The sequence below is a fragment of the Phodopus roborovskii genome, unplaced genomic scaffold (genome assembly GCF_943737965.1).
Source record: "Phodopus roborovskii unplaced genomic scaffold, PHOROB, whole genome shotgun sequence".
Lineage (NCBI taxonomy): Eukaryota > Metazoa > Chordata > Mammalia > Rodentia > Cricetidae > Phodopus > Phodopus roborovskii.
In genome coordinates this window covers 10,999,335-11,026,143 of record NW_026125506.1, presented here as the reverse complement: position 1 = coordinate 11,026,143, position 26,809 = coordinate 10,999,335, and the positions used below count along the sequence as shown (strand labels likewise).

The 26,809-nt window shown below is 40.3% G+C and overlaps 1 protein-coding gene across 1 annotated transcript in view; it reads left to right on the top strand.

The window, feature by feature from the left end:
• The first annotated feature begins 2,979 nt into the window (after positions 1 to 2,979).
• The window catches only part of Ift81 (intraflagellar transport 81), a 52,836-nt gene continuing 29,006 nt past the window's right edge, over positions 2,980 to 26,809 (top strand). The window contains exons 1-10 of the mRNA XM_051176613.1: positions 2,980 to 3,145; positions 4,024 to 4,127; positions 4,893 to 5,073; positions 7,801 to 7,890; positions 11,249 to 11,314; positions 11,622 to 11,732; positions 13,504 to 13,588; positions 19,297 to 19,460; positions 20,685 to 20,780; positions 22,840 to 22,986. Coding sequence (XP_051032570.1) covers positions 3,002 to 3,145; positions 4,024 to 4,127; positions 4,893 to 5,073; positions 7,801 to 7,890; positions 11,249 to 11,314; positions 11,622 to 11,732; positions 13,504 to 13,588; positions 19,297 to 19,460; positions 20,685 to 20,780; positions 22,840 to 22,986 — 1,188 coding nt within the window. The 5' untranslated portion in view covers positions 2,980 to 3,001. The remainder of the gene's footprint in view (positions 3,146 to 4,023; positions 4,128 to 4,892; positions 5,074 to 7,800; positions 7,891 to 11,248; positions 11,315 to 11,621; positions 11,733 to 13,503; positions 13,589 to 19,296; positions 19,461 to 20,684; positions 20,781 to 22,839; positions 22,987 to 26,809) is intronic.

Sequence of the window (26,809 nt, the reverse complement as noted above, 5' to 3'; positions counted from 1 at the left end):
CGCGTCCTGGTTTTAATTCTTGCCCCGGCCCCCTGGGTGCTGCTGTGGGTGAGTGCTGGTGAATTAGCGCGCCCAGTTGCGCTGGAAGAGGGAGAGTAATTGCTTTTGCTAATTTTAGCGCGCAGCGCCCGCCGGGCACCGACAGCCTACCTGTTAAAGAACTTCTTTGTCCTCTGAAAGCTGGTGGGCAACCTGGGGTGCGGGATCCCCAACTGATTTCTTTCTTTAAAAAAATTGTTTTTGTTTTGTTTTGTTTTTTTTGATTGCCATTATTCTGTCTTCATACATGCATATAGTGTGTTTTGATCATACCACTCCCATTTCTCGCTCTGGCCCGCTTCCCACTCCACTGATTGATTCCCTTTCCCAGTTCGTCTCCCTGACTTTAACGCCCAACCCCCCTTCTTTTTTGGTGGTCCAGTGAGTTTAATTATGGTTCTTTCCGGAGCATGGGTTACTTACCAGTGGCACACCACTGAAGAAAATGTCTTTCTCTCCCCTAGCAACCATTACCTGCCTTTCTTCTCTCTTCTTAGCAAGTTTACTCGTTTATCCAGATGTTTGGTTTGATTTTTTGTGGTTTTGAAAGAGAAAAGGAGACCTACTGATAATCTCTAAATTATTTTAAATATATTTGGTTACGAAGATGTGTATTAATATATTTTTACATTTGAAAACTTGAACCTCCATAGTTTAAAAAAAATAAAGATAATTCCATTTATTTATTTATTTATTTATTTATTTATTTATTTATTTATTTTTGGTTTGTTTTTGAGGCAGGGTTTGACTGTGTAACCCTGGCTGTCCAGGAAATCACTCTGTAGATCAGGTTGGCCTCGAACTCAGAGATTTTGCCTGCTTCTGCGTCTTAGCACTGAGATTGAAGTCGGACACCACTATCCCTGGCTAAGATATTTAGAAACCTTAAATTTAGAAGCAATACTGGTTATGTCACCTTTGGGGGGGGTTACTATTTTATTTATTTACTCATATTTTTATTATGAAATATTAATATCTTTAAGGTTGTTTTGTTTGTTTTTGTCTTCTAAATGCAAGGTTTACCCACCCAATTAAGGAACCCATTTCATGCTGAGGTTGGTGACCCTAAATTTTTAATCCCAGCACTCAGGAGGCAGAGGCTTGGTCTACATAGTGAATTTGTGACCAGCCACGGCTACACAGGGAGATCTGTCTCAAAATGAAAAAAAAAAAAAAAAAAAAAAAAAAAAATTCTTTTAGAGCAACATGCTCATGGCTTCACTTTATGTCTTGAGTGGAAGAGCATTGATTTCATGGCTTTAACTAAGAAAGCGTTGAGATAACCTTTCCCTTTTGTCTCACTCATCTTGTCTAGTTTAATAAGGGTCTTGTGTAGCCCAGGCTGGCCTCAAACTCTGCTTTGAAGTCACCAAGTAACCAAGGATCACCTTGAACTTCTGATCTTCCGGCTTCCATGTGCAGCCGCATCCATTTTATTCAGTGCTGGGAATCAAACCCAGGGCTTCATACATTTTAGGCCAGTCCTCTACCAACTGAGCTGCATCCCCAGCCCAGCAGTTTCCCCGGGGAAAGCCTGAATCAGATACACAATTTTTAATTAAAAATTTAAAAAATAATGTTTTGCCTGCATGTTTGCATATGCACCACATGCGTGCCCGATGCCCGTGATGTTCAGAAGAGGATGTTAGATTCCCTGGAGATGAAGTTAGGGATGGGTGCTGGGAACCAAACCCCAGGTCCTCTGCAAAAGCAGCTGCTGCTTGCTCTCAACCACTGAGCACTGTCTCCTGCCTCAGATACTCGGGTTTTTTGCTTTTGTTTTGTTTTTTTTAAGGTTATGGTCTTTCATTACAACTTTATTTCTTTTAGACTTGGGCTTCTGGGTTTTTTATTTGTTTTGGTTTTTGGCATGAGGCCTATGAACAAGTTGAGTTACTTCAGCCTAGTAGAGGTCACTGTTTCCAGCTAGTGTGTATTCAAAGTGGAATTGGATAGATTCCTCATGGAATGTACAGTTTTGCAAAGCAAGAAACAATGTGCACCCTACTTTGAAGGGTGTATGGTGGGGGTGGAGGGCAGGCTCTGTTATTTTGCTGCAGAACTTGAGGATTTCCTGAGAAAACTTTGCACCTGAGCAGGGCCTGGAGCATGGTGAGAGTCACAACTCTGAACAAGGGTAAAGGAGGAGCAGTGACTGGGCTGTTACAGAGTGAAAGCTTGAACTGGATCATAAGCTTGTGCCATCCAAGAGGGTTGGCCTTCATTTCATAAGAAAGAGAAGCTTACAAGTGGCTTGGGATGAGAGGTGGAGGCCAGAAAGCTGGAGATGGTTTGTTTCCTCATTGAAGGTAAAAGGAAACCAGGGCCTGGATCACCCAGAGTTGAAGTCTCCCAGGCTAATCCAGTAATAGACATGGGTGGAGAGTGTTTGGCAGCGAACTAAACAGCACTAAAGATTATGCCTGGGCTGTACAGTGTGGGCCCTACTTGGACACTGTGGTTGAGGCTAAGTACAAATATGGGCTCCCGGTTGCCAGATCTGATTTTCAAAAAGAACAAGATCTAGATTCTTACCATAAAAATCTGATGTTTTAAATGTGAGTTACCAATTTTAAAAAAAGGAAACAAAACAAACCAAAAGCTTGCCTGTAATTCTACCTTTAACCCAGGGTAAAAACTGTAGCTGTATTAGAAAGGCTTTAATGTTACTATTCCTTTGCCCGTGTTCAGGTGGTTTCTGACAGAGTTGATGCATGTACAAAAACAGTTCCTATTAAATATTGATAGCATATACAGATTTCAAAATACATTTTCATACTCTGATTTCTTCCAACAAAACTGGCCTTTCCACAGCATTTTGTATGCCATACAGCATACATACACATCTCTGCCTACTTCCTAGGAGCTTAATTCTGATTTTCTCCCAACACTTTCTTTAGTTATCAAGATTGAAGAATCCCTCTCCTCTTTTCTCTTTAGTTTTAAGCTGTAAGATTTAATCATGAGTGACCAAATCAAATTCATCGTGGACAGTCTGAGTAAGGAGCCTTTTAAGAAGAGCTATAACTTAATCACATTTGATTCTCTGGGACCAATGCAACTATTACAAGTTCTCAATGATGTTTTGGCTGAGATCGACCCCAAGGTAAATTTTCTTTTAATATCCTTTTTTTGGTTGTTTTTGTGGGGGTTTTGTTCCTTCTCCTCCTCCTTCTTCTACAAAGGGTTTCTCTGTGTAGCCCAAGCTGTCCTGGAACTCACTCTAGACCAGGCTGGCCTCGAACTCACAGAGTTCTGCCTGCCTCTGCCTCCCAAGTGCTGGGATAAAAGGTGTGGCTGAATTTTCTCTTTCTTTGTAAGGAAAAGTGAGTTAGGGCAGCAACTGTTATGGGTCTGCAAAGCCCTCCCTGTAAGAAGTAGTGAATGATGTTTTAGGTCTCTCTATCAACTCACATTTCAGTTCTCTACTACACAAAATATTTGTTTTTACATGTTATTTCTTTTGTGTGCATGTGTGTTGGCATGTACATGCTTATCAAACCCATGAAAGAGGACAACTTTGAGGCATCAGCTCTTCCCTCCTGCCATGTGGGTTCCTGTGGTCAAACTAGGGTTGTCAGGCCTTGGTGGCAGACCCATTTACCATTGAGCCAGTGCGCCGGTCCCTCAGTTTTCTATTCAGCCCTTATTTAGACATTATTTCTCTACCTCTAGACACAGATAGCTTTGGTCCTGGAATAAAGGTGCATTTTACAAAAGGTTTTATTGTATTTCAGGTTAGCTCATGTCTTTTATACACTTTCCCATTGGAGACTTTTGAAGCTTGCCATTCTAACTGAATCCTAATCTAGCTGTGTGCTCCTCACTTGGCATCTGTGCACCCCCCCCCCAATGTGATGTGTTTTATGAAGAGACCATTGTGCCTGTTAGCTCTAGCAGGGCAAGCTTGTCGATGAGTTTAAATAGTTTTCTTTGTTAAATATACAACAATGACATATTTTCTTCAATTTGTTTGTTTGTTAGCAAGATGTTGATATCAGAGAGGAGATGCCAGAGCAGACAGCCAAGCGAATGTTGAACCTTCTTGGTATCCTCAAATACAAACCTCCAGGAAATGCCACAGACATGTAAGAATCTGCGCCTATATCATGCTGTCTTCGAGCTATGCTTTAAAGCCCCTGCCTCCAGATGCTACAGTTGGTCTTTTAAGGCAGCACCTGGTGCCCCTCATTTGATGGCCTTGGGACACCAAGGAACTTGAAAACAGTTTTAATCCTTCTAATGCTGTTTTGTCACGTAGCAGTCTTAAGTGAGTCAGTTCTTCCCCTCTGGGCAAAAAAATCAGGCACATACCATTTTATGATTTGTGCCATTCTAGATAAAAACAATTCTGGGGCTGGAGAAATGGCTCGGTGTCAATAGTGTTTGCTGCTCCTTAAAGGACCTGAATTTGGTGGCTCACAACTAGCTACAACTCCATCAGATGCCCTCTTCTGGCCTCTCAGCACACACACACACACACACACACACACACACACACACACACGCACATGCACACACACACACACACACCCATATACTTACACAAGCGTACACATACATATAGATACAAATAAGTCTTAAGAAACCAAAACTTAAGTACTTAAATGCTGCCCAGCCAATAAAGTATTAAGGTTTATTCCACTGGTTAATAGTTTCAACACAACTTCTTGAATACTTCAGTAATGTATTGAGGATCCAATTTTCTGACTAACATAAGACTGACTTTAGCCTTGTATCCACATTTTAAAAGTAGTCTATAAAGCAATAAGGGCCATGTAATAATAACAGCATTGAATAAAGGCTGTCTTTCCCAGATATGCTGACTGCTTCTGTGGTGTGCTTCTCTTTAGGAGTACCTTTCGTCAGGGTTTGGTGATTGGAAGTAAACCTGTAATTTACCCAGTGCTCCACTGGCTGCTTCAGAGGAGTAATGAACTAAAGAAAAGGGCATATTTAGCCCGTTTTTTAATAAAGCTGGAGGTGCCAAGTGAGTTTCTACAAGACGAAACTGTGGCCGACACCAATAAGCAGGTACACAGCAGTGGACAAAGCTGTTGTCTTCAGGGTTACTCCCTCTCTGATTGTTACTTGAGGGCTCTGAGTGAAAGGGAAACAGTGTCAGCTGGTGGTCATCTGTAGTCATGTCTTCAACAGTGACTTTCACACACAAATAGTGTTTGGTGATAGGAAATGGAGATGGTCAGGACTTCCTATACTTAGTAATTCTTGGTAGATGGACCCCTGGGCTTGAGACTGCAGAGTACTGTGCTGATCAGCAAGTCAGTTATGCAGTTTGCCATTCAAATGAGAGAGAAACCGGCTGTCATCATAATTAACCAGGACAAATGATAGGCAGTCGGACTACTGCTGGCCAGTTGGGACATGTGAGCCCCTGCATCTGACCCAGGCCTGCAGTCTCTTTCAGGGTGGAGAGAGCACTGGAAGTTTGCAGTGCATTTTTCTCACCAGCATGGGCTTCTGGGCTGGGGTTTTTCTTTACGCTCTTGACTACTGTGGTCTGGTCCCTGGGTCCTCTTGTCTCTAAGTACCAGGCTGCCACAGACTGTAGGAAAAGAGAAACCAGACTGGATTTCAAAGAATTTTAGTTTTTTATACGTTTATTTCATGGTAGTTAGGCTGATTGAGGTCAGTTTCTTATGAAGTTTGTCATTCTGTCTTTTCTGGTAGACTATGCGGTCCATGGAGACAGGTGTCGAGTTTATATTATGTCTTTGTTTTCTCCCAGGATTTGGTATAGTGGCTTCTGTATATTGGTTCCTCAGTATTTGGACCGAATCAAAACAACAAAATGGTTTTATTTTTCATCTGTGTATTATTATAGCTGTCAGTAAAAATAAAGTTCATATTGATCTCTTAAAACCACAGCTGCCCTAGTAGGCATTTATATGATAAAAAAAAATAGGAATGTGTAAGTGTGGAGTATTTCTACTTCCTCTCCACCCCCCTTTATAAATGGGTTCATATGTATTACATAGATCTCTAGAAGGGATGTTAAAAGATTGCATTTTGGATATTTGATATATATTTGATAATGTAAATAATTCCTCTAGAGGAAGTCTATTTATTTATTTATTTATTGTTTTTTCAAGATAGGGTTTCTCTGAGGCTTTGGAGGCTGTCCTGGAACTAGCTCTTGTAGACCAGGCTGGTCTCAAACTCACAGAGATCTGCCTGCCTCTGCCTCCAGAGTATTGGGACTAAAGGCATGTGCCACCACTGCTGGCTAGAGGAAGTTTATTAATAGCATCTCTTAATATGCTCAGCTATTTAAGGGGATAAAAGGTAATAAAGATGTTGTTCTTGAAGCATGTCTGAGAGGTATGTGTATTTAAAAAGAGACACATTTAGCAAAAACACTAACAAAATTTGTAAGTTGTTGGATGATAGTGGTACACACCTTTAATCCCAGCACTCGGGGTGACAAGAGGCAGGTGAATTTCTGTGAGTTCAAGGCCAACCTGGTCTACAGAGCAAGTTCCAGGATAGCCAGGGCTGTTAAACCGAGAAAGTGTGTCTCAAAAAACCATATATATATATATATATATATATGTGTGTGTGTGTGTGTGTGTGTGTGTGTGTGTGTGTGTTGATGGAGAGTGAGAGAGAGAATGTTCTTTCTGAATAAGAAGCTTTAGAATGAATAATTTGTAGATGTATAGAATATGGCCAATCAAACATATTAATTTTCTGATATTGTCATCTAAAAAAATACTGTGATGTGTGTGTGTGTGGTGCTAGAGATTGAACCCAGATTATTTTTTTTTAAATAATTAATTTTTATTTTATGTGCATTGGTGTTTTGCTTGCATGTATGTGTGTGAGGGTGTCAGATCTTGGAGTTACAAACAGTTGTGAGCTGCCATGTGGGTGCTGGAAATTGAACCTGGGTCCTCTGGAAGAGCAGCCAGTAGTGCTCTTAATCACTGGGCCATCTCTCCAGCCCCGGTTTAGGGTCTTATGCATGTTAGGGACATATGCTACCACTAAGCTATACTTTTAGACTTTAGACTACTGTTCATTGAATAATTAGGATAACAGCTATGGTGTTTTTTTTTAATCTGACTATTCTTCATTACACACCTGTGAGGATTATATCCTGTAATAAACCCTGGGGTTAGGAAGGTATGTATAACAAATGCAATTCTTATCCTCCTGGCCATTGCTCTTTTCTGGGAGGAGGCAGGCAGACAAGTAACTACTCTATTGTAACATGATCTCTACTTTGATAAACAAGGGGCCAGAGAAGGCTTCTCTGAGAATAGTGGTACCTATGCTGAGACTGTTGGGATGAATCCAGGTTTGTAGGGAGGTGTCACAAGTGTCTCAGAGGGAATAGGATAGGTAACCTGCAGGAGGGTTGTTGCAGGATCAACAACCTGAGTTGAGATTGTAAGGAGGAAAGTAGCCAGAGATGGAGCCAGAGAAGTATTTATTGAGGAAACCATTCAGATCTTGTTTTTTATATGCTGTGTGGTTTGTAAGAATGTACAGGATTTTGTTTTGTTTTTGAAACAAGGCCTGATGTATAGCCCATGCTGACCTCACATCCATGATCCTTCTGCCTCAGCCTTCCAAATCTTAGAATTACATTCATGTGCCTTCATGACTGCTTTTAGAACATATTTTAATATTCTTCTTCTAAGGGTCTAAGTGATTGCTGCAAATTAGTGGGCAGGTTGATGAAGAGAACGGGCTGGATATAGTCATAGCTGGTAACCTGCTAACTTCCTCTTTCAGTATGAAGAGTTGATGGAAGCCTTTAAAACCCTGCATAAAGAATGCGAGCAGCTCAAAACATCTGGATTTTCTACAGCAGAAATAAGAAGGGTAAAGAAATATCCACTTGGCCTTGAATAATACTGTATTCAGAATTTTTGATTTTGGCTAATTCAGCATGAGTTTAACTGCATGGAAACTAGTGATGGTAAAGACTGCTTTTGCAGGAACTTTCATATTGGTGTGTAGACATATGTATCTATGTGTGTGCATGTGGAGGCCAGGGGACATCTGGAGTCTTCCTTTGCTCTCTGTATTTTTTTCTTTCTTTCTTTTTTTTTTTTTTTTTTTGAGGCAGAATCTCTCGATGAACCTGAAGCTTAGACTAGACTGACTGACCAGAAGTATCTGTCTGTCTCCAACCCCAGCACTTCAGTTACAGGCACACCCAGTCATGCCCAGCTTTTCTTTTGTAGTTCTTTACTGAAGAAATTAATGAGGGCAATGAGTTCATGTTGACAACTAGCAGGGATTTAGAAATACTTTATTTTGAATCTTTCTTTGGTATATATTCCACATATGATATAGAAAATGCAGAAAAGAACAAAGAAGAAAAAGTTGTGTGCATGTATATGAGATCACACAATGCAGAGTTACTCCATTTTGCTTTCTTTATGACAGTTAGAGGCCTACCTCAGGTGTCATCCTCAGGATGCCACCATCCTCCTTAGAGACAGGGTCTCTCATTGGCCTGAAGCTTGCCAGTTAGGTGAGATTGTCTGGTCTGGCCAGCAAGGCTCAGAGAACATCCTGTTTCTACCTCCCTAGTGCTGGGATTACAAGAGCATGCTACCATGCTTGCTTATTATGTAGGTGCTGGAGAATGGGACTGAACTCAGGGTGTGGCTCTTGTTTGCCAGGCAAACTGTGCCAGCTGAGCCATTCCCACAGTCCCTCTGCTTTTTTAAGATTAGTTTTTATTATTTTTAAACTGTGTCCATGTGTGCATCTGTGTGGGAGTATATGCATATAAGTGCAGGTGCCTACATCGTCCAGAGAAGATGTTGGATCCCCAGAGCTGGAGGTACAGGCAGTTAAGGTGGCCTAACATGGATGTGGAGAGCTGAACTCAGGCATATATCCTCTTAACTGCTAGACCATCTCTCCAGCCCCTTTTGCTTTTCTTTTCTTTTCTTTTCTTTTCTTTTCTTCTTCTTTTTTGTTTTTCAAGACAGGGTTTCTGTGCGTAACAGTCCTATCCTTGCTGTCCTGTAACTCACTTTGTAGACCAGGGTGGCCTTGAACTCACAGAGATCCGCCTGCCTCTGCCTCCTGAGTGCTGGGACTAAAAGCGTGAGCCACCACTGCCCACCTCCCTTGTTGCGTTTTAGTTATTACATTGTGAGTGTATTTTCATTGTTATTTTTCTACAAAGTTATAGCAATGACCAAATTTACTTTCTGTAGTACATATACATTAATCATATTTAGGTTTTGACTTCATTTTTTGTTACTATAAATAATGCCATGATTATCAACATGATTTTTGTATGGCTATGATAGTTTCTTTGCAATATTTTACACATATAGAATTGCTTATTAACTCAAATTATTTTAGGGCTTTTAATCCATATTCTCCAGAAGATATTTTTACATTCTCCCTGGCGTTTAGGTCCTTTCCTTAAAGACTTGCTATTCTGACCTGCATGAATTTTGTATTTTTAGAATTCCTGAGTTATGAGTGCTATCTTTGTACTCTCATTAAATCAGGGACATCAAAGTTTCTTCCTCAGGGAAGCCGTCCCCGACTCCCTAAATAGATCACTTTCTTTGGTTCTTTTCCTGTTATGGCATTCATTGCCCTTTTAATTGCCTTAATGTCTGTCTTTGTAAATGCATGAAGCCCTAAGAAGGCAAGGGCTGTGTCTGTGCGTCTTCACCATGTACTCCAGTGCCTGACACGGTGTGGGCATCAGGCAGGCTCTCAGCAGGAGTTTGCTGATTGGAAAGGGTAAGTGAGCTCAGCCCTGGCAGGTAAGAAGGGCCAGTGAGAGACCATGTACTATGTCCTGTGAATGAATCACAGCCATGACTCAGGGAAGAGAGTCTGCTTTTAACTTCATTCATTGCTACTAAATATTCCCGAACTGCTTAGAAAACATGGTTAAAGAAGAAATAGAAAAGAATTCATTCATACTTGCTCTTGAGGTACTTACTGTTGACACTTTTCCTTGGAATTGAACTATACATAACTATTGTAATTTGCTTCTTTCAAGGAATGTCATTTCATAACTTTTCTCATGTCATTAAACACTCTTCTATGCCATTTTAGTGACTTTCAGTTTGTTACACTGTAGTTAATCGTTGTCAGACATTTAGATTCTTCCAAATGTGAGCTTCATTGTACATGTGGAGTTACCACAGTGTACATGTGGAGGGGGTCAAAGGACGACAACTATGTGAGTTATTCTCTATTTCCAACATGTAGGTCCTGGAATTAATCTCGGGTTTTCAGGCTTGGCACCAGTGCCCTTACCCACTGAGCCATCTTGCTGGCTTTAGTGAGCATTTTATTTAGAACACCCCATGTGCAGAGTTCCTGGCATGTTTATTTTTCATTCTTTAACACAACACTATCAGTAGTAAGAGTGCCCATTTCCTGAAATTCTACCAGTACTGGCTACCATTGTTTAGGTTACCTATAGCATTATTGCATAGGTTTTTGGCTTTTGTTTGTTTAGGAAGCATATTTGTTTGTTTCTGTTTTTGTTACAAACCATTGTAGAACTGATTTAAAAGAAGGTAGTTTTTTATTTTTTTTTTCACAGAAGAAATTGGTAAATTAATGAAACCATATAAAATTTTACATCTTAAGAATACCATATGGGTCAGACATGGCAGTGCACATCTTTAATGCTAGCACTTGGGAGGCAGAAACAGGTAGATCTCTTGAGTTTGAGGCCAGCCTGATTGAGTTCCAAAATAATCAGAGTTATCTAGGGAGACCCCGTCTCAAAATCAAATCAAAACAAAACAAACAAAAGCCCACCATAACCTAAACAAAGTAATTTTGATGGGAAATGAGCAGGATGTATGGTTTGGTCTTTAACAGAGCAGATAGGAATGTCAGCAGATGTTCATGATTTAGGCCTGCATACATTTCACCATGGAAGATTTTTGAAAACTCATGTAGCCATATTTGGAATCAGAACACAAGTGTGCTGGCTGGCAGCTTTACCTTGCTGTGCTATAACCTGCTTTAGTTGCTTTTCTAGATGAATGCCAAGGTGCTAAAAAAAAATTCTCTTGCATAAAGAAGCCTTGGGGTGGGGGAATGGAAATGCCCCTAAATCAAAAGAAGATCTTTGTTATTTGCTGTGGTGTAATGGGATATAGATGCAGGGTTTGTGAAAAACCCACCTCAGTCCTGTAGACAGAGCACTTTTAATGGCCTCTTTACTACTTTTTAGGACATCAGTGCAATGGAAGAAGAAAAAGACCAACTCATGAAGAGAGTTGAACGTTTGAAGAAGAGGGTAAGTCAAGAATTAGCCCATAGACTTCAGTGAGTCCCTAGGACTGGCAGAGCTTTAGGAATGCAAATAAAGATTGAGGCAGGCATGGGCACCCAGTGAAGGATGGACTCAAGTAACACTGGAGGAAAGGGAATCTCCCAGGCAGTAGCCCAAAACTTTCAAGGATCTAGAGTTGAAAGCTTAGCTGTCATCTCTGGGGAGTACTGTTTACCAGAAGGAAATGATAAGTGGATGCTGGAGTCACATGACTTGCTAATGCCTTTCTCAAATGTGACAGTAACATGTACTACTTATTCCCTTACTGTAGGTGGAGACTGTTCAGAATCATCAGCGGATGCTAAAAATAGCCAGGCAGCTTCGGGTTGAGAAAGAGAGAGAAGAATTTCTTGCACAACAGAAACAGGAACAAAAGAATCAGGTATCCACAGAAAGTTTATACTCAGGATCACAGAAGTAACTTTTCTTGGTAATTAAAAAAATACATATAAAAGTGAATTTTAAATTTCACATTTCCTTTTGGCGACATGATGGACCTACTCTTTTTCTTTAGGACTGGTGTGTGTTTGTGTGTGTGTGTGTGTGTGTGTGTGTGTGTGTGTGTGTGTGTGATATGTATGTGGTATGATGTGTGTGTGTGTGGTATGATGTGTGTATAGTATGCATGATGTGTGTGTGTGTGTGTGTGATGTGTGTGATGTGTGATGTGGGTGGTGTGTGATGTGTGTGGTATGTGTGTGCATGTGTGTGGTATGTGTGTGTGTAGTGTGCATGTGTGTGTGGTGTATGTGTGTGTCTGTGTGTTGCCTTCCTCTGCGCATGTTATATGAAAGCAAAACTACTGTTTTTCCTTTCTTTCAATTTTTTTATTTTAACCTTTTTGAAGTCTGTGAAGATTGGACCTGAGGCACATGTAGATAGGCACTCTACAATTGAGCTCCATCTTTCTTTTTACTTTCTATTTTGAGACATGCTTTGCTTATTTGCCACCGGAGTGAAATGTACAGGGTCCTGTGAAACCAAAAGAGCATTCTTATGCCTTAGACGCAGGGCGCCCTGTAAAGATGCTGTTCCGTTGGCGGCTGACCTTTCTGCTGCTCTGTAGGAACACAAGCCAACTGCAGTCCAAAACTCAGCACTGAACACACATAGTATGGAGCCCCAATAAGGTGTTGCCGTTGTTGACAAAGTCACAAAATCCTCTAACTAAAAATAGTCTGGGGCCTCAGAGTCACCCCACTGCCATGTTTTTAAACTTCACCTTAAAGAAGAAATTATTTGGCCTGAAAGTATTACTTTAATTTATTAAAAGTCTGTCTTAAAACTTTAAAAATGTATTCAAATCAGTGTAATTTCTAAATAATTGATTTGAGCTGGCAGCTGAGACATTCAGGTCCAGGGGAGCTTGACTTGGCACCACAGCAGCTACACAGCAGTGAGTTCATTTCCTGAGCTTAGATGGTTAGTTCATGTCAGTTTCTGATGCTGAAGCATTACTGAGAATGTTAATATTTCCTAGGGTCGAGGGAACCATGTCACACTAAGGAAAGGTTCTGCATGTAGCTCTCCAATGAATAATATTTATTTACTTTTGGAGGCAGGGTCTTTCTATGCAGTCCTGGCTGTCCTGCAGCTGGCTATGTAGACTGGCCTTGAACTCACAGAGATCCTCCTGCCTCTGTCTCTGGAGTGCTGGGATTAAAGGTGAATGCCACCACACCTGCCACAGAGATTTTTCTTTAATCACTAACTAAAAGTAAAGGAAACTGTTGTGGAAGCATGTTTTACACTGTGTCTGAGGAGCTAGGTATTGTTCAGTATCTAAGGGCATGCTCTTGTGGATCTGTGTCTGCTTCCCAGCACTCACATAGGATGGCTCCCAGCTTCTTGTAACTAATTCCACAGGCTCTGACATGACAGCCTCTTCAGACCTCTGTGGGCACCTGCCTGCAGTGGCACACATACATACACTCAGGCACACACTCAGGTACACATACACTCATACATAAATAAAAATTTAAATTTACATGAAAATATTGAGAAAACTAGTTATAGTTTTGGTTTAATGTACTTTCTTAGTAGTTATCTGTTTTTTTCCTGTAGTGTGAGAATCCCATGTATTCCCATTCCTTGCCTATGTAAGCAATTTTTCACTAGACTGAGCAAGTAATAAATCAAATTGTTGTTTAAAGCTGTTTCATGCAGTGCAGAGATTGCAAAGAGTACAAAACCAGCTGAAAAGTATGCGGCATGCTGCAGCGGACGCAAAGCCTGAAAGTAAGTGAAGATCCATTTATTTATTTATGATGTTTTTATGATCCCCTATGGCTTTTTTAAACATATCTTTTTTCATGTAATTTATTTATTTTTATTTTATGTACATTGGTGTTTTATTGCATGTATGTCTGTATGAGGCTGTCAATCTTGAGTTATAGGCAGTTGTTAGCTGCCATGTATGTGCTGGGATTCAAACCCAGGACCTCTGGAAGAGAAGACAGTGCCCTTAACTGCTGAGCTCTCTCTCCAGCCTTGTAAGTGAAGTTATTAAATGATGTAGATGATGAGAAAATGGTAATTTACATCAGGATAGCCCTTAAAATGATTAGTGGGAATTAATTACCCCACCATTTTAGAGCATTATTTCCTACATGGTCAGTTGGCACCCTGATAAAAAACATCCATGAGTTTTCAAAAACATTTTTTGTCTCTCCTGAGGTGAAAGTGATATTAACTGTGAGAGTAAGCTCTTTCCGTGTGCTTAGGATGGGTGCTGTGAAAAAGATACATGGAAACAACATGAGTCCTTGTCAAGGCTATAGGGAAAAGGCATCAAACCCTGACTGTTTTCTGTGGCCTGGTTTGTAGATTAGTGGGTTAATAATGTGTCCCTGGCCGAGCTCTGTGTAGCTTTGCACGGCTAGCTGATCTCATCGCCCACTTGAACCCATCCCAGGCATCTGAGAGTGTTTTTGCACATCAGAAGGAGAGTACCCAAGCTAACAACAATAAAGCTCTCATTTGTGTTGGAGAAGTATTACAAGGGAAATTTAGCTGAGGGAGGGGTAGCAATCTGTAGATAGTACACGATATATAGAATGACAGACAACAATAAAAGTGACAGACAATTACAGGTGTTGGCAAAGATGTACAGAAATCAAAACCCTCATATTTGTTTGTGGAAATGTAAAAGGATATAACTGCTTTGAAAAACAATTTAGAAATTCCTCAAAATGCTAAAATTTGTCACCACATGAACTTCTTTTTATATATATATATATATATATATATATATATATATATATATATATATAATTTTTTCTTATTTTACATATAGTTCCCAGTTCCCTCTCCCTGCCTCCTCCCATCCCCCCTCCACATGAACTTCTATTCCTTCCTTCCCTCCTTCCTTCTTTCCTTTCCAGTATTTAGTGAGAGGGCACATGTGCCACACACAGGGTAAGTATGGAGGTCAGAAGATAACTTGTGGGAGTGGTTTTCTCCTTCTGTCTTGTGGTCATCACACCTGGAGGCAAGCACCTTTGTTGGATGAGCCAGCTCACTAACTCCTCAACTACTATTTCTAATCTAATCTCAGGCATATACTTAAGAGATCAAAAACATGTACTCATACAAAACTTCTTGCTCATGCATGTCCATAGGAGCATTATTTGTGATAAGCAAGAGTTGAAGCAACCACATATTCCTAAACTGATGTGAAGACTAGTAAAATATGGCAGATCCATCCATTGGAATATTGTTCTGCCAACAAAGTGAAAGAACTAGTAATATATGCTATGACACATGTGAACTTCAAAAACTTAACTGTAGGAGACCAGCCATAAAAGAGCACATATTGTACAGTACTATTTATAAGGAATATGTAAGCAGGGTCTTGGTGCAGCACTCGGGAGGCAGAGGCAAGCAGATCTCTGTGAGTTCAAGGCCAGCCTTGTGTATAGACCTAGTTCCAGGACAGGCTCCAAAGCAATACAGAGAAACCCTGTCTAGAAAAACCAAGAGAAAAAAAAAGAAGAAGAAGAAAGAAAAGAAATACCTAAAATAAGAAAATTCATAGAGATAGAAGTCAACTTAGTGGGAAGAAACTGGGTGGGAGAAGTCCAAGTCAGTGCCTGCAAGGGAGTTCAGAGACTTCTTTGGGAGCTGATGATAACGACCTAAAGAATTGTTCTGGTGGTGGGCTGGGCACCACTGAATTATAAATTGTTGAACTTTGTGGAAGATAAATGCTAGCTCAATTAAACTATTAAAAGAGATAATACAGAAGCTGGAGTGATGGCTCAGTAGTTAAAATGGCTTAGCAACCTGCAGCTGTTGCAGAGGACCCAGTTTTGGTTCCCAGCACCCACATAATATAACCATCTGTAACTCTAGCTGATGTCCTTCCCTGACATCTGTGGACAAGGCACTCATGGGATGCACAGAAATATAATGCAGGCTAAACATCCAGACACATACAATAACCCTTAAAAAAAGAAATGAGTACAGAACTCCTGTTTACAAGATGAGTAGCTAAGACATTTTGGTTTGCAGCTTTTTAAACCCCCTCATTCAATCTCAGTCTAGATTCCAGCTTGAGCAGTGAGTGTGCATTTAGGTGGTGCCGTCCTGCAAGTCTATGTTTACTAAATTCATTCTTCAATGGTTAATTTCCAGCAGGAAGGTTTTTTTGCCTTTATATGTAGGACATGTTCTTTTTATGTTTCTGTTATAAAAGGAAGATGAATGCTCAAAAGACTCCATTAAACTACAGCTATTTAATGATTAATATCAAAAAGTAATTTGTATGCAAAGAATTTACTAAATATTCTGTTTTAGACTCCAGCATGGGTGACAGCTCATAAAAGCTGGGAACTTGGAGCATACTTCACAGCCTACAGGCAGCTTGACAGATTGGAGAGTGTCCTTTCCAAGTGACTCTAGTCTAAACCTTTTCCAGGAAGCTAGGATACTTTCTCCTTCCAGGCAGCTGGTCTATCTCAGAGCTGTTTGTGCAGCTTGGCCGGTGTATTAGTCAGGGTTCTCTGGACCAGTGGTTCTCAATATTCCTAATGCTGGGCCCTTTAATACAGTTCCTCCTGTTGAAGTGACCCCCAACCATAAGATTATTTTGTTGCTCCTTCATACCTGTAATGTTGCTACTCTTATGAACTGTAACATAACTATCCAATTTTTGCAACATAAATATCTGATATGCAGAGTATGTGATATAGGACCCCCCCCAAAAAAAAGGGTTGCAACCACAGGTTGAGAACCACTACCACTGCTCTAGAGTAATATAACTTAGAGAGAGAGAAAGAATGTGTGTGTGTGTGTGTGTGTGTGTGTGTGTGTGTGTGTAGAAAGGGGATTTATTAGAATGACTTACAGGCTGCAATCTACCTGTGAATGGAAAGTCCAAGAGTCTAGTAGTTGTTCGGTTCACAAGGCTGATGTCTCAGCTGGTCTTCAATATATGCTAGAATCCCAAAGAAGTAGGTTTTCATGCCAGTGAAAGAATGGACCTGCTAGCAAAGTAAGAACAAAAACTTCCTTCTTCCATGTCCTTATATAGGCTTCCAGCAGAATGTGGGCCCTCAGAAATAAAGGTGTGTCTTCCAACCTCAATGATCCAGATTAGAAGTGGATCTTCCTACTTCAAATTAAGCTAAAATCTTCACAGGTGTGTCCTCTGGTTTTGGGTTCTAGTAAATTCCAGATGTAGTTAGGTTGACAACCAACAATAGCCATCACAACGAGTCTGAGAGTAACTCTCAGCAGCTTTATTGCTTGCTTTGGTGGGAGGGACCTAGTAAATCTGGTCAATTTCAGGAACTTCCTGACGCGATTTTGAGTTTACTTTCCTGCTTAAGGAGCTTCTTTGCAGGATGTAGTGCTTTCTTGTACAGTTTCAAGGAAACTGTTAAACAACAGGAAGTAGGAGTTGAGGCTTAACAGACAGGAAGAAAAAATCAAGTCTGGAAAAAATGGCTGAAAATACAGATAAAAAGAAAATATTCTCTGTGATGCACATACCTTGTGAGTGGGCAGGAGCTGGGGCCTAGGATTCCCTGCTTATAGCTCACACATGCTGGGCAGATGCTCTGAGTTCTGTTCCCAGACTGCCATTGGCCTTTGATGGAGATAGCAGACTTGGCCCTTACCCTGAACTTGCTTGTGGCCTTTGTAGCCAGGGAGGGCCCTTCCCCTTCTCCAAGCAACCATCAATCTATTTTTTGTCACTGTAGGGTTCGTTTGTGTTTCAAAACTTTTTAAAATAGAAAAATAATATTTAAGAATTTTACATTCAAAAAATATGTTAGACTTTGACTCTATGCATGTCTGCTTATAGGAAGGAAGTGTGTGAATGCCTGGAGATGAGGAGACTGGTCCCACATAGCCAAAGAAGGAGCAGGGTGGGAACATTGAAAGAATGAATGGAAAACTTGTGAATTTGCATTAATAAATTTTTTCATGTTCTATTTGTACAACAGAACTAAAAATAATTTTAAGGCTTTAGGCCATATTTATTATGCAATCTTCATACACAGATTACTGAAGCTAGAGACTCATCATTTTTAAAAGTCAAGCCAGAATTTGTAAATGTGTAATGCAAAGATCAGAAATAAACTGTGTAAATCTATCCAGGCTGGGAATTTACAATAAAACCATTATTCACTGAGAATATGTGTAGAGTTGTATATTTGCCAAAATAAGAAAACTATTAAATCTTTTAAATATTTACTAGCCGGGGCAGTGGTGGCACACGCCTTTAATCCCAGTATTTGGGAATCAGAGGCAGGCTGATATCAGTTAGTTTGAAGCCAGCCTGATCTACAGAATGGGTTCCAGGACAGCCAGAGGTGTTACACAAAGAAACCCTATCCAGAAAAACAAAACAAACAAAACATTTTTTTTTTTTTTTTTTTGGAGACAGGATTTCTCTGTATTGCTTTGTATCCTGTTCTGGAACTAGCGCTGTAGACCAGACTGGCCTCAAACTTACAAAGATCGGCCTGCCTCTGCCTCCCAAATGCTGGGATTAATGGCGTGCACTACCAACACCTGGCAAAAAAATTTTTTATTATAAACTAATACTTGAAAGTCAAAAGCAACCAAATCTAAAACATTTATGGAAGTGGGCACTTTTATTTGTCTTTTTCAGATTTGAATTTGTTTGACTCCTAGCATTGTCTTCATTGGTTTGATGCCAAAAAATTATTACATGTTAATGTTTTATGAAGTATTAAAAGTAGAGATACCATAAAAGAAAAAGAAGCCAGGCTTGCCTTTAATCCCAGCACTCAGGAGGCAGAGGCATGCAGATCTCTGTGAGTTCATGGCTAGCCTGGTCTACAGAGTTCCAAGACAACTAGGACTATATAGAGACACTGCCTCAACAAACAAACAAATAACAACCAAAAAAAGAAAGAAAGAAAATAGAGAAGAAAGACTAAAATGTCTGATGTGTAGGAGGAACCCTGAGGTAGATTTCATTTGACTCACTGGCTTCTTAAATACTTAAGAAGTCAAAGTAGGACACTGATAGATCTGATTCTATAACTGTTTCTTGTGCGTATTTTGTAATTTATGAAATTGGGTTATAAAGTTAAAATAATATCACTTTTACTATAATTATATAAATATTCTTCTATGTAAATTGTATTCATACTAATTAACCTGGAAGAATTTCAGTCATCTTCTGTGGTACTGTATGGATGCTACACAGATGCTCTGACACACAGCCCCACTGTCTACTTAACCTGGATCTCTGTGATCTTCTGTGGTACTGTATGGATGCTGCACAGATGCTCTGACACACTGCCCCACTGTCCATGCCTTACTCATAAACCAAGTGCAGAGTATCATAACACCACACACACTTTTGAACTAAACTTTCTCCTTTTTGTATTAGTTTTTCAAGACAGGGATTCACTGTGTAGGCCTGGCTGGAACTAAACTTTCATTTATTTTATTTTATTTTTAAGGTTTAATGAAAAGGCTAGAGGAGGAGATAAAATTTAATTCATATATGGTCACTGAAAAATTTCCAAAAGAATTGGAAAGCAAGAAAAAGGAGTTACATTTTTTACAAAAAGTGGTTTCTGAGCCAGCTATGGGCCACTCTGACCTTCTAGAACTTGAGTCTAAAGTAAGTAACTTCATCTTCTTGCTCCCTGTTTTGCCTGTTCTGTGAAGAATGCCTGCATGTTCCTACTCATGACTCCAGAACTAGCCTGGGCTAAGGGTTGACGCTACTGCTGATGAGTTGACCTAGTGAAAATTCTAGAATGTCATGGACTTACTTTGGAATAATCATAGTATCAGATTCTATTTTTAAGTGTGACAGGGAAGATTTATATTTAGAGTTTTTCACATGTTTTTTGACTCAATTTCAATGCTTACTGGATCTGGTGACATATTACCACATTTTGTTCCCTGTAAATAAAACACTACTCATTTGTATATTTTTTAAAAGTTACCATGAAAAATAGAATGAAAGGTTTTTATTTGCTGGTTCCTTAATTTATTTAGTAGCCTTTACAATTAAATGTCTAATTTGAATCATATTGCTCTTTTAATTCACTTAAATAACATAGATGTCCAAATCAGATGTGACTTAAATTTAAAATCACAGGTTAAAGGAGGGGCTATCTTTGGAAGGATGGATATACTGGAATGTTTTATGTTTTATTTTGTTTTCCTTGTTGAGAGGCTGGTGTTAATGACCAGTATAAATGTCTGTCAAAGGGTCCCAGACCATTAGGATGGTAGGAGTTTGGACAGTCCATGTCAGCATTCAGTGGGTTTCATGAACTCCCTGTGCTCTGCCTCAGGGGAATGTCTGTTTGGATTTACATTGTAACTTAGTGACTTTGAAGTTACTTCATGTTTGTAGAAAGCCCCTTCCACATAATAATGTAAGGATATTTCCTATAAATACTTCAGGATCGTGTAGGCATGTCAGATTCAATCCGTAGAAGTAATCAAACTGTACAAATATTTATTATTAAATTTTAAATGTAAGATGTTTCTAAAAGTGCTCATAAAAGTCTACTCATACGGTAGTTGGAACTCTGCTCCTTGTGACTTTAGCAATGGTAAAAACTGTAAACTCAAGCTGAGTGTAGCCTGGTGTTACTACTGAGTTCTCTTAATAGTTCTCTATACACAGTCATGGAGAGGGTTGTCTGTCTGCTTGCTTGATTGGTTGGTCAGTTTTTGTGAGAGGATTCCACTGTATGGCAGAAACTGACTTTGCAATACCTCTCTTCTCCTGCCTCAGCCTCCCTAGTGCTGGAGTGTCGGCTGGGCACGGCCACTTCTGGCCCTCACAGGGAGAGTTTTAACATGTCCCACTTTTATACTCTTTTAGGTCAATGAAATAAACACAGAGATCAATCAGTTGATTGAGAAGAAAATGATGAGAAATGAGCCAATTGAAGGCAAGCTCTCACTGTATAGACAACAGGTATTTAATCTGTAGTTTATGGGGAAGGCTGTTTTCTGTAAGGTGAGGAGGAAATGAAGAAGAAAGGCTTTTCTGTCATTGCTAATCTCCACATTATAACAACAAAGCAGCAGAGACACTAGGAAGGCAGCAGTGTGCCAGTTTCTGTGGATGTGGAATTCTGTCTTCTAAATGGCAAGTTTATGTTAGATGGTGTAAGTCAAAACACGCCAAAATATGTACACTCTCAGATTAAAGTATTGATTTGTTAGCTGTAATTTTGCTCTCCCTTTTTCAAGAGATATAATTACATGATATACAGGTTCCAACTTTCAAGGTCGTCTGCCTCTCGTCTGTTGGAGTTAACTAATAGCTTCGACAGTGTTGGACATAGGGAGGTGCTGGGCACTTTGATCTTGAGGGATACTCATGTTTCTCCGTTATGTGAGGTCCTCAGCATGGGCTGAGGTTTATATTTATTTAAATTACCTGCCTGCACCACAGTTCCACAGAGTGCTACTTTACTCCCTTGTCTTTTAACAGAATACTTACACATGGGGAAACACTCCTCCATTGCTTCCCTTATTTATTTATTTATTTGGTTGTTTGGTTGTTTGGTTTTTTGATACAGGGTTTCCCTGTGTAGCTTTGGAGCCTGTCCTGGAACTGGCTCTGTAGACCAGGCTGGTTTCGAACTCACAGGGGTCCGCCTGCCTCTGCCTCCCAAGTGCTGGGATTAAAGTCGTGTGCCATCAATGCCTGGTTTATTTATATTTTTAATAAAAAGAAAAATGGGATTTTTAAAGGGCTTGTACTAGAGTGTCCTTCTGTCACACTTGTTTTACTCTATGGTATTTGAACTATGTCACAGTTGGGCTAATATCAGACACATGAACATTGTGATTCATCTAAGAAATTCCCAGAGGCTGGGTATAGTGGTATTGGCCCACATCTTCAATCCCAGCACTCAGAAGGCAACAACAGGAGGATCTCTGTGAACTCCAGGCCAGCCATAGTGAGCTTCAGGATAGCCAGGACTACATAGAGAAATCCTGTCAATCAATGAAAGAAGGAGAGGGAGGGAGGGGAGAGGGCTAGGGCCATTTGAATTATGTAAACACATGCACATGCACAGTTCTGATGATTCTGATGTTTAACTTTTTTAAAAAGTACATTTTTTAATTATATATACAGTGTTCTGTCTGCATGCATGTCTGCAGGCCAGAAGAGGCATCAGATCTCACTACAGATGGTTGGTTGTAAGCCCCCGTGTGGGTGCTGGGAATTGAACTCAGGACCTCTGGAAGAACAGCCAGTGCTCTTAACCTCTGAGCCATCTCTTCAGCCCCCTGATGCTTAGCTTTTAACCTACATCTTATTTATTAAACTGCTGGAGAGATGGCTCTGTAATTGAGAGCACTTGCTGCTCTCATGGAGGACTCCAGTTCATTTCCCAGCACGCACACGGCAACCGACAACCTCCTGCAACTCCCATTTCAGTGCCCTCTGCTGACCTCCATGAGCTTTTAATGCACACACATGGTGCCATGCAGACGCACGTATGCATAACAAATGTTTTTTTTTAAACTTTTTAAAATGTACCAAATGAAGATATTTTGGCTTTTCATTTTTAAAATACTGGTATTGAAGTTAGTGAGCTGAGCTGCCTTGTAGTTCTGAAAATAAGTATTCTTATTTTCTTCCAATGAGTGGGAACATTTCATGCAATCAATCCGTAGCTGGGCCTTACTCTGTGCAACCCCTAGGAGGGATTGTTATTGCCCTTTAGAGTTACTTAAGATGGCTTGAATATCTTTCCTATTGCAATATTTAGTCTTTTAATGGTTTCCTCCTCCCACCCCCAGGGATTTGATTTCAGGAGGTTTTGAGTTTGACAATACACACTTTGCTCGTGGTAAACACTAACTGATGAGAATGGGCAGTAGAGCAAGCAGTATTGGTCAAGAGCAGCAAAGTTGATGCTAAAAGTTCACATTGATGAAAAAAATACATAATTTCACAAGCTAAGAGAAAACTGAATGTATTTCTTACTTTATTCCCATATTAAATATTCAACTAGGCATCCATCATTTCTCGTAAAAAAGAAGCCAAAGCTGAGGAACTTCAGGAGACCAAAGAGAAGTTAGCCAGCCTAGAGAGAGAAGTGTCAGTAAAAACAAACCAGACCCGGGAATTTGATGGTGCTGAGGTTTTGAAGGGAGACGAGGTAAGTGGAGACATCTCATGAATCAATGCTATGACAATGAGGTTTTGTTTATGGTCATTGACATGTTCAGTTTTCTTAATGTTGATGAGAAGTTAATCTCATTTTGTAAAACTTACTGAAAGCTGAAGTATTAAACATTAAGTCTTTTTGAGGTAATATTCTGGATATAAGATATGAAAGACTGCTGTTCTGTGAGATAGTATTCTGGAGTTTCACTTTCCTTTTTTAAGTTGTTTGTGTGGGTGTGTGCATGTGAATCCAGATCCTGCAGAGGCCAGAGGTGTTGGATTCCCTTGGAGCTGAAGGTACAGGTGGTTGTGAACCACTTGATGTGGGATGGGACTTGAGCTCAGGTCCTCGGAAAGAGCAATACCTGCTCTGAGCCATCTCTCCAGCCCCAAGACTTCCACATTTTAGTTAAGTGAATTATAATGGATTTATTTAGTATCAAATTATAAAAGCAAAGCAAAAGTAGTAGAATCAAATAGATAATAAAACATCTGTGTTGATAAATGTATTTCCATAAAGAGCTAAGAAAATATCACTAAATTATTCCATCCATGGTATGTATTTGAGCAAACCCATCAAAATGACCTCATCTTACAAGTTTTAAAGTATTGCATTCCTATGTTCTTTAAGTTTTGAGCAATGCTTTAATAGTTTCATTTGTTGCACCCGACTCGTAAGTTATTGGGACAAATAATAGTGATTACTGATGGCTGAACTTTAGCAGCAGAAATACCATTCTGTGTCCTTTTTCATAAAGTTAGCTCAAGGGCTGCTGCAGGGTATACCCAGAGGCCTTGGATGAAGAAATGAATAAGCCCAGCCAGAGTCTTGTCTCAGCCCAGTTCTTTGTTGCTTAGCAATTCAAGTGACAGCCACACCGGCTTCTGGCCCCTTGCCTGTGCTCTTACTCTTACAGCATTTTATCTCAGCTCCTACACCTCAGCGAAGGCCGCTCACGTCCAAACCTCATTTTGGACTTAGAAAAGTTCTTGCGTTCATACTGTGAAAAGTCAGTGTTCCTTCCCTGTGCCAAACAAATGAATTGTCCCCTGCTGCAGGAGTTTTTCTCCACTGCTTCTGATGTAAGCTCCAGTGTGCCTTTCCGTCTGAAGGGGGAGTAGCAACTTTGGGAAGGCAACATTTCGTTGAAAAAATTCCCTTTGAGAGCCAGATGTGAGGCTCACACATCATCATAGCACTGGGGGCCCCAGGTAGCAGGAATGATGTAGCCTCTCCTACAGCGTCCCAAAAATCAGGAACAAGAAAACAAAGAACTCCAAACCCAAACTTCTTTGGCTTTTAGCATCTACTTCCAGATGACTAGCAGACACGGCATATTTGAAATTATACTGGAGGCCAAACATGCTTCATGGAATCTTTGATGTCCAAGAAACAAACAGGTCAGTTAGGCAGCATTGTTGTTTATAGGGGCCAGGACTGCTTACTAGCATTTTTATCTAAGTGAAGGCCCAGTGACAGGAGAATCCGACTGCTGTGACCACAGGGCCCTGAATCATGCTTTGAATTCTCTCTATGCAAATTCGAGGGAAAAGAACCCAGTGGCAAACTGTAAGCCTTTATTATTGAGATATCATGTTCTGTAGAGGTATCTTATGGCAGACCAAGAATATTTTTTAAGTGGAAAAGAATAGCTTTGGAAGTGCTATGGTCAACTTAATTTTTATGTAATGTCTGATCAAAACTAGAAGAAATCAAGTAAATTATTTGGCAATTACCTAAAAGAACAGAAGGTATTGGGGAACATTATGCATAATTTTATGAAGAACAAATCTTGGTAGACCAATTTTATTTTCAACTTTGATAAAGTGATAAGCCATATGGGCAAAAAGGAGGAAGTTTGTTCTACTTAAAATTATGTAAGATGGCTGGCCTCCATTGAAGTTTCTTCTTTGATATCACGTGGTAGTCACACACACAAAACAAACCCAAAAACCTCATATTTAAAAATTTATCTGTCAAAGCACTTGGTAAGAAGGTGTTAAGAAATAGTGGCATGCTGGGCGTGGTGGCATTCAAGAGGCAGAGGCAGAAGGTCTGGTCTAGAGAGTGAGTTCCAGGACAGCCAGGGCTACACAGAAAAAACCTTTCTCCCCATCCTCCCCCCCCCCAAAAAAAATGAGGAAGAAATAGTGGCATAAAGCTGGGTGGTAGCTGGCTCATGTCTGTAATCACAGCCCTCAAGAGCTTCGCAGTCTCTCTTAGAGGAGAGGGGTGGGGTCGGTGGTGTTTGCAGAGCGCTGTGACTACTGAAGCACATGCAGAGTGAAGAAACAGGCTGAGGTTTTTGAGAGCTCCTCGTGCGGAGCTCTGTGCTGGGTGTTTGCTCATGACTTGTTTTCTTATTATAAAAACATTATTATCATTTTACTTTACAGTTAATGGCACTCAGGGAAATGATAGATTGCAAAGCTAAGACTTGTGCAAAGTAGAATCTGTGTTTCTGTTGACCTTGAATGGAGTCATTGACTTGTCTGAGGAGTTCCACAGCTGCAAAATGAAGATGATTATCTCTAGAAAAGCACAATAATTGACCAGAGAAGTATGGAGAAGTGACCAGTGACTTCCTCTCTTTCGCTCCTTCCCAGATCCAAAATGGCCCATGAATCTTTCTAAGCCCCTTCCTACTACTTCCTGTGTCTCTCTATGTGTATCCTGCAAAACCTCTATGGTGAATTCTGGTCAGCTCGTCACTAACTCCGCCCTCTGACTCAAAGTAAACTTTATTGGCAGTCTCTTCAGAGTCAGTGTGAACAAGTATCCCCCAACAAGGTGTCATTACACATAGCATGTGGAGTAGTCATTCCAAGCAGGTACCACTGCCTGTGGGAGGAACGTGTGGTGTCCCGGAGAGGTTAAGACACAGGCTGTGGGGCTCAGTCCTTTGAGTGCCACTCATCAACTGGATGGCCTTGGACAAATGTCTGCATCTCCTCACACGTAGCCGTGGAGTGTGAGTGTACAGGGTGTGTAGACGATGAGAGTGGTAACCAACAGTACTCAGTGTTGAGGACAGAGTCGTCTGAGTAGTTACTCTGAGGACTGATTGTATCAGTACCTGCGCGCAGAGTGCTCCGTATGAGGAGCTCCAGTGAGTTAGCTCCTGATACTCTTATGTTTTTGTTATCACTTAAGTGGAGAATTTGAAAGCAAGAACAATCCTTTACAGCAGTGTTTTTCAGACTGGAGCTATTAGAAATAAATATGAAATATTTTCTACTTCTAAATAACCTAGATTCAGGCTGGAGTAAGGTAGTGCTGGTAAGAATTATTTTAGCAGCTGTTCACTATTGTCAGCAGTAGGAATATACTAGTGATGTTAATCTTGTTAACATAATTACAGACATGTGTGATGGTATCATGACCAGTTAAAACTTTTTATTGTGTGTATGGGTGTTTTGTCTACATGTATGTCTGTGTGCCATACATGTAGACATGTATCTGTGGAGACCAGAGGAGGGAGTTGGAGCCCCCTGGAGTTACAGAGACTTGTGGATGCTGGGAATTGAATCCCGGTCCTATGAGCTGAGACATCTCTGTAGCCCCCTGAATAGATTCTTGTGGCATGAAAATTAGATTGTTTACTACTGCACTGTTTCCTGTCCCCGATCCAATCCTTCCAGGGAGAAACAACTGACAATACATGGTTAGGTCACTTTAAGGCTGTCAGAAGTAATGTTATTCTGTGAGTCTGAGAAATTTGAGTAGCACTATTCCTTGTTTGTTGTGCCTTTTGCTCTTGAAAACAAGTCTGCAGATGTTTCCATGACAGTACAGAAGAGGGGCCAAAGAATGT